Below are 8,317 nucleotides of genomic sequence, written 5' to 3'. Positions count from 1 at the left end.
ATTTCAAAGTCCACACTGCTGCAGAGGTCGTTTTAATCTTATAACCAATCTCACGCTCCATCTTTGTCTTGAAAATGACCAGAACATTCTAAAAACTGTGAAACTGTCTCATCCAGAGAGGAATTGCACTTTTTCTTCAGCTAAAATTGTGGCTCAAGATTTGGGAGCACTAGTTATCATCCCAACCTTTTCATGCTCAGCACAGAAGCAGAATTAGTGACAAAGGCCAGACGTGGTGGAGTCGGACTCTAACTGGAAACGAGTCTCACTTGGAGCTGGCTGCAAGAGGCTGCTCTTAGTGGGTCCTGTATCCTAAACTCCCAGAGTACCCTCTTAAAGAAAGTCCAATGAACAACTTCCAAGATTCCTCAACCGAAAACGGACCTGAAAGTCATTCCTTTTTATGGTCACATCATACAACACATACTAAGAACCTCTTAGAACCTCAGTTGTTTTACTGTCACACACAACAGAGTGGAAAAATGCCACATCTTTACACAGGAAGCATTGGTGGTTTGGCCTCAACTGCTTAAAGCTGTCTGTCAAGTGACCCGACAATCTCCCAGTCTCAGGGCGGACATCAGAAGATGTTCACAAGATTTTCTTGTATGCTTTTGTCTAGAGATACTTTATCCCAATGAGTATTGGTGCTTAGACAGAAATGAAAAAGCTGTGCATTAGTGCATGTGTATATAACTATAAGAACAACCAAAAGTATTCTCTCTGAGTATAAATGCTCATAAGAGGATGCCTCTTATATTTTCAGCCCCCCGCTGCTAGCGCTTTGATTCTGCAGTGTTGCTGTGCCTGCCCGTTGAGGATTACACACTCATGCATATTCCACAGGGTCATCACAGTCATTTCTTCTTATTCTGTGATTTAGCATATGCCAAGGTTGAACATCCGTTTTATCTGAGGCGCTCTGGTTACGCGAGCGTCACACTCTCTGTGATGTGTTTGAAGAGTCAAGGAGAAGAGCGCCCGGCAGGCTTAACCTTGTGAAAACGGGGGTTGTGATGTGAAGTCTCACTTTGACACCGAGTGAAAAACGAGGGAGCCGGCGACAGAGAAGCTGAGAGCTGCAAAGAGACACACGCAGAGAGCTGTTGGGTCACTTTCTGACTGTTAGTGACGGTGTTGGCTCACAGGCAAGTCTCCAATAATGGATTGGACTCGGTAGCTTTGCACGAACAGCAAAACCTCGCAAAATGACTGATTTAACAGCAGAAATAAGATTAATATGAATATATTCAGAATATATATAGATTCTAAACAAATGTGTCTCAATGTGAAAACTATGTAAGCTAAATAATTTAAGCAAATTGAATTGAGAAGATCAAAAGAATAACAAAAAATGCATCTCTGGTAAATTGAATTGATTCTAATCTGGAAATGATTGGCGATACCCAGCCGTAATAGTAGCACCCTCACTGTAGAGCACTGCAGAACATTCTGAAATAATTTGACCTTTAGGTATTTAAGGCAAAAAAAATCAAATGTTCGGTCAAATTGCAATGAGGAAGTGATACAAGCACAAACTCTTCACGCCAACAGTCAACTGCTAGAAAAAGGAACATTTGAATTTTGCAGCCATAGGCAGAATCTGTCCTAAAATTGGAGCTTTTCCTTATGAAATGTTTTCAAATAAAAAAGTAATGTATGTTTTTGTGACTCACTAGAAAAAACTCCATCATTTGGATGATATTTTAAAAGAAAAACAGACATTCTATAATAGAAGAACCCATTTAAAAGGTGTTACCAAGATTTAACGGTAATAAACAAAACCAGTTGCTTACAAGACTTTGATAGAATTCAGTTTCAGCAGGACTCAGTCTTTGTCGTGACACTAGAACTGATCTTTGGTGCCGATTTCCTTTGAAACTTCTTGGTTGTCTCCTCCCAGGCGTCCCCTCAGCTCCTCGCAATCTGGTCTCTGTGGTGAACCAGACATCGGTACTGCTGGAGTGGCACCCACCCCGAGAGATCGGACATCGAGATGACTTGTCTTATAACGTGTTATGCCGGCGGTGCCACAGCAGCGAGCGTCGGACGTGCCAGCCATGTGACGACAACGTGGTGTTTGTTCCAGGAAAGCAGGGCTTGAAGGGAACGAGAGTGGAGATCAGCAAGCTCCGAGCTCACATGTCGTACACCTTCGAAATCCAGGTTTGTGCTTAGAAACAGAAGATCTGCTGTGTAGATAACAGAAATCTTCAATTTTTAAAAAGTCACACACCCAAAACATAATTGGGACATAGATGGTTTGTTCCAGGTTAGTTCTATTTATGTTCAACCAAAAGTTTTGTTAGGAAACTTTAAGTTGTCATCTGGGGGAAGCTTTTTTTTTTCTTATTTTTAAGAGGCAATCGATTTCCTTTTGCAGTTTTTGTTCAAAAACGATCAGAACTGCTTTGTGGAAACAATACACTTTCAGTTGGCCTAGTTTTAAGAGAGCCTTGATGCTCTCGGCGTTTGCTTTAAATGCAAATAGCTCTCAGAAATTCACTATTGTGCACAAAGTTTGAGGCTGCAGAGATGGCTGCTGACACGCTTGCTTTTATGCAAAATATGCAGTTGTTATATTTGTCTCACAAGGTCACTCCGAGCGGATAAAGCCAGCAGGATAGTGAACCCACAGCCTGCAATCTACTGGCTAACAGCAAACCTTGAATTCAGCCAGACTGTTTTGAAATTCAAAAAAAGGGAATTTGCATCTACATTCTCAGTATTGGTTACGTTTTTTTCCCCTAATTTTAAGTCCAACTCTGATTTAGACTGAAAAAAGTGAAACAATGGATCATATGACAAAAGGTCTGTTGTTACATTTGAAATTATTAGTTTTCATCCAATTAAGTAATTTAAGTTGTTTACTCAACTCAAAAATTTAAATTGATAAAAACGAATAAATGTGACAAATTATAGAGCTTTTGTTAATTGATACAATGTTTCACTTTTTTCAGTGTTTTAAAATTGCTCATAGGGGTCTTTTTATTTGGATTATACAATTTTTATTCTAAATCAAATACATTATAAATCAAATAAATTCTACTCAGTAATTATAAATTGTGAGCAGCAACCTTACGGATTTACACTGATAACTGGTCGGGGTTTTCTTCCTTACACCCTCTTTCAAATTTAAACAGAAAGAAAGTTATTATGCAAATTTTATGCAAAGTTTTCTTTCTATTATGTGGACATTTGCTATTTTGAATTTAACGTCTGCATACATTTATTTGGTACTTTTTTGTCAAGAAATGAATGTATTTTTTTTTCTGTTTAAAATAAATCTAAATCTAAATCTAAATGGCAGTTCATCTGATGGTAAAGGCACAATTACCGATTTAGATTAATATTCCAATACTAAATTATGACCCAATCTTTTTAAATTTTGATTTGATTAAACAAAACACAAATATAAAGGTAAAGAAAAAAAATAGCTACATTTATCAAAAATTGTAGTGCCATGACTACCACTACAACATTGATTTGCTGCTACTAAAGAAATTGCATTATTGCCCGCTTGATTAACTTAGTTAGAACTGATTAAGAGGTCTCAAAAGTGCCTGCAGGATCTTATAATCAGAACCTTGGGTTAAAGAGACTAAATCTGACCATTCATCAGGTTTATAAATATATTAGAAGACAGTCCTGTTACTCTGTAACCTTCAGCTGATAATGATTTAAATAAAGGCAAATAGTTATTCATGGCAATGTAGCAGAGGAAATTTTATTCCTAAAAAGACTAACAGTGATATTTTCTTCAGCCTATTCAAACTCCACATCATTCGTGGGTGATTCAACAAAAGGAAAAGTTTTGTCTCGAGCCTAATAGAAAATCTGTTTTCTTTTGTGGGTAACAACTGCTTATACAAGGCAGGATAAAATATGCCTTTTCCCACCACTTCTAGTAGCTCATTTGCAGTCTACCGTCTTATTTTTTATCTGCTGTACCATGTTAGACTTCTGCATAATGACTACCTCTCTGCAAGTCCGACAAGCTTGGAAAACAAAGCAGCAAGAGTTAAAGGCGAATTTTCGGGGTGTGAACCGGCGCATCTTAAAATGAGCTCATTAAAATGTTACATTTTGTAGCCTATCAGGTAGAGGAGCTGACAGCCGCAATTCTCTCCCCACAGGCGGTCAACGGAGTGTCCAACAAGAGCCCTTACCCCGCCCAGCAGCTGTCAATCAACATAACGACCAATCAAGCTGGTGAGTTTGGCCACTGCCTGTGTGGATGTGAGCGAGTGTGAGTGGATTATATGTGGGAGGGGTGGCTGCAGAGATAGTGGAAATTGAGCTACAGCCTTTTAATTCATAAAACATGTTACAAGCTTGTCTTCTCTCTGCCCTCTCTCAGACTCTTCCTCCACACCCACTGCTTTCATCCTCTTTTGTTCTTTTTTCCTCATCTTCTTTATTTTTCTGCTTTACCTCCTCTGCCTCATCCCTATCACTCCACGTCCATAAAGTAACCGAGTTATTGCTCCATAAATACTTAATGGAGACAGATCCAAGTGATATTTTCACATTTTCTTGTCATTCACCTCATTTGATTTAACAAAAGTGTCAAGTGATTTTTTTTTTTTTACTGAAATCAGTTCGGACTCAACAAAAGACTCCTTTCATTTTTAGAGTGACTGCTCGGGATTGTGTGTGTGGTTAAATGATGCATTAGCTTTTGAGTGTTTTTCATTGATCCAGTGTAAATACAAGCTGTGGAGATGTGAGGTTTACAGGTGGCCAACTTCAGCTGTCAGAATATGTTTACCGCTGAACATTAGCATAACTTCTTAGCGACTTTGCTGTCAGCTGAAGATGTAATGGTTTCAAGCAGAAAATCCCTTAAATTGATGTGCCTTCAAACATCTACATGCCCTCTAAATGAGTTCATTGGAAACACAGTGACGGGATGAGTTGTCTTTTACTCCTGTTCATCTTCACTTGACTCTTACATAGTGTTATTGCTTTACAAATGTGATGAAAATTAACTCATAAAACTAAATCCCTTGAGATACATCACATCCCACAGCCTCCAGGTCTCTAAAATGATGGGTAAAAAAAAGCGCATCACACATATAACTCTGGTTACCCCATCAGTGACAAGTGCTGTAATTTGTTTTCATGAGCCTAGAAAGGAAGACGCATTTTCCTCCTTTGATTGCAAATACATTCTGGCGAGACGCCATCACGTTTCACGCCGCGTTTCCATATTTATGATGTTTTCAACACTGTAATTGATTATATGCCCTTGTGTGTTTGGTTTCTTCTTTTGACAGCTCCCTCTGTGGTTCCCATAATGCACCAAGTGAGCTCAACAAGCCGCAGCTTCTCGCTGTCTTGGCCGCCACCGGAACAGCCCAACGGGATTATCCTGGACTACGAGATCCGATACTACGACAAGGTAGAGGGAGATGATGGACGCCTTTGTGTGTTTTTGGTGTGATGTTGAAAGCTGGATTTATATGAACGGTCCCCTTTCACCCGATAAAAAGGAAAGAATTGCTGAAGCCTTCTCTGTTCATGTGCTTCGAGTCATGAAAAATGTTTTTAAATACGTCCATTTTTCACAGCACTACTCCAAATATTGACGATCCAACTGTGTTTGCCGTCTCTTTAAAGTATTCCTCTAATTATTAATATTAACTATCTCTCTTGACTCCATACTGACTGTTCAAAAGCATCAGCACTGTGTTCTCTAGCTTCTAGACTAGTCATTATAATTAAATAAGGATAGCAAACCTACCAGCATGTTTTATCGATTAATAACTGGTCTAACTGATTTTTTTTTTTTTATTGCACCAGTGGGACGTGCCTGTTCATGTATCATCCTTTTTCAGTATTGTCTTCTAATAGGTTAGGATTGATCTCAGCTGAGATGCATGTTTTATGGAGCCTGTAGGCGTGCGATGGGGTCCTGCAGAGATGGACGGTCTCTGTTCATTCAAGAAACATAAGGATTCACTCATTAGCAGCTGAACTAACAGATGTTTGTTCAAAGAGTCATCATAAACCATGATGATGAAGTAGCTTGACGTTTCAGAGCATCATTGAACCAATGCTGGGAGTGAAATCAACATCTAGATTATTTTTCATGCTGACAAAAGCTAAAACGTTGACATAAAACCACAATTTTATTCTCTATTCTCATTGAATCTGTTTCAAACTACAATGTAGATGTGGAGCGCTCATTCTAACTCCAGATCAGTACAGTTTGTTTTTCTGTCACTAGCTGTTACACCTGAAGGATAACCAAAGACTTTAGTGTATATAACCCAAAAGTTTAAGAATTCACTCACACAAGACAGAACCGACTCACACTCGACTGAACCAAACCCTCTGGACATGTGACATGGGTATATGACGTACACTTGTATAGCACTTTTCTACCTTACTTGAATGCCCAAAGCGCTTTAGAGTCAAATAATTTAGCAATAGGACTTTTTAGTACTATTATTTAGAAAAACACATTTTTTGCAGCGTGGTTTCTTTGCATATTTTAGTTTCTGCTCATATTCCAAAGGTAGGGATGTTTGCATTCTATAGCCTCAGTTATCACTCTTCTGTTTGCTGAGGGAGATTGTCTACAAGAATCATATCCTAGACTCAGTGTTGGAAGCAGCTTTGTGTCTCTGTGGACCTCAATGCTTCACAAGGTAAAAGACAGCTCCGGCCCTTGGAAACACAAAGATTCCTTTATTTGTGAAGGACGGTACCTTTTCTTCCATCACTTCAGCACAGAAAGCACTTTTTTAGCCAACGGGTTTTTCTCGCTTTCTTTGTAACTTTGTTTCCTGTCAGAAACAGATCTTTCAGTGGACAGAACTCATGCTTTATGAAACCAAACTCTTTGGAAGTTGGCTTCGTCCTTCCCACAGGAAGTGTCCCCTTTCTTTGTTGATCCTGTTTTTTCCGCTTTTTGCCCAAGGCCATTCCATGTTAATCCAAAAGTCACTCTGCTGTCATCATCTGCGAGCTCCTCTGTAGGGGATCCCGAGGCGTTTGAAAACCACATTAGATATGTAATCCCTGCAGCATGCCTCCAGGTCCAGCCCAGAGTTTTTTAGCTAGTGAACATTCCCAGATAATCTCTAAAGGGAGGCATCTGGAAAGCATCCGTGCACACACTGCCTTCGGATATGTGAACTACATAACCTCTTTCTGTAGACCTCCTGCAGATGAGTGCACCTCTATGTGTGATGGGTTCTCTTCTGTCTTGTCATTTGTCCAACTATTTCCTGGAATCTCATTGTTTGGTGGGATTTGTGTGTGGTTGTAAAGGCGAGTTTGAATGTCACAGTAACAGAGCAAAGGACATTAAAGCCCCATGCTGATAATTCTGGAAAAAATCTTACCAATAACTAATACGAGACTGGAAACTCTAAAGCTTTTCTGGTTGACCTTTGAAAATATAAACTTGTGCAGTTTCTCAAGAGGCTTCCCCCTATTTTGTCAGCACTTTAGGAGGCTGAAGCACCCTCTAAGATGTCTCCTCTACAACGCACTTATCAAAAGTGCTGCAGTGCTTGTTTTTTCCAGGTACCAGAACATGTAACTTAATAAAAGTGTGAGCAAATCACAACTTTTTTTTCTTCTTTAATGGGTCCTGAGGTGTTACAAGTCCTAAAAAGTGAGTAAAACAACTATTGGCTGCCAATGCATTTCCCACAATGCATCAGAAAGTGGGCCTTTATTTCCACAAATCAGTTACTAACTTTCAGAGGAATCTTTTATTAGAATCAAGAATTAAGAATATGTTAAAGCTATGCAATTCTTCTCTTATTTTTTAATATTGATGAAAGGTCATTCAAGCTATATCATTGTTAAAGTTGTGTTTGTACATAATTCTATGGGAAGCTTCTTTTTTGGGGATGTTTTAATCTATATTTCAAAATTGAAGTTTATTTGCTGCTCTTCTCTCTTTTAATCAAGTAAATACATTTTCTTCAAAAATAATCACTTTATTTATTTATTTATTCTAACCTTTCCGCTCTCCTTGGCTTGTTTACATTAAAAGTGGGGTCATCTGGACCCCACAAGACAGTGCGCTGAACTTTTTTTATCATTGATTTTTGAGTTTCACTAATGTCCATGGCAGACATAAAATCTTTGTCCACATTTGTCATGGAAGAAATCACACATCAATATGTGGTTGGAGTCATCTGGACCCCAAAGAGAGCAGAAGGGCTAAATTGTTTCAGGAATTTATGACATTCTACGGCAACCCTTAAGGGACATAAAAGTAAAAAATAAAGTGATGGTTACTAAAAACTATTTGGTGCGCATCTGAAACTAACTGATGGGCATCTGAAATTAA

At 38.8% G+C, this 8,317-nt stretch overlaps 1 protein-coding gene across 2 annotated transcripts in view; it reads left to right on the top strand.

Moving 5' to 3' along the window:
* The window catches only part of LOC112150448 (ephrin type-B receptor 1), a 99,131-nt gene that overhangs the window by 44,555 nt on the left and 46,259 nt on the right, over positions 1 to 8,317 (top strand). For both annotated transcript variants that reach the window (XM_024278793.2, XM_036211573.1), the window contains 3 exons: positions 1,904 to 2,166; positions 4,137 to 4,212; positions 5,280 to 5,404. In XM_024278793.2, the coding sequence (XP_024134561.1) occupies positions 1,904 to 2,166; positions 4,137 to 4,212; positions 5,280 to 5,404 (464 nt within the window). The remainder of the gene's footprint in view (positions 1 to 1,903; positions 2,167 to 4,136; positions 4,213 to 5,279; positions 5,405 to 8,317) is intronic.

Source organism: Oryzias melastigma, linkage group LG4 (assembly GCF_002922805.2).
Source record: "Oryzias melastigma strain HK-1 linkage group LG4, ASM292280v2, whole genome shotgun sequence".
Taxonomy (NCBI): Eukaryota; Metazoa; Chordata; class Actinopteri; order Beloniformes; family Adrianichthyidae; genus Oryzias; species Oryzias melastigma.
Note: the sequence above shows the minus strand (reverse complement) of the source record. Positions and strands in the feature narration are given on the sequence as shown.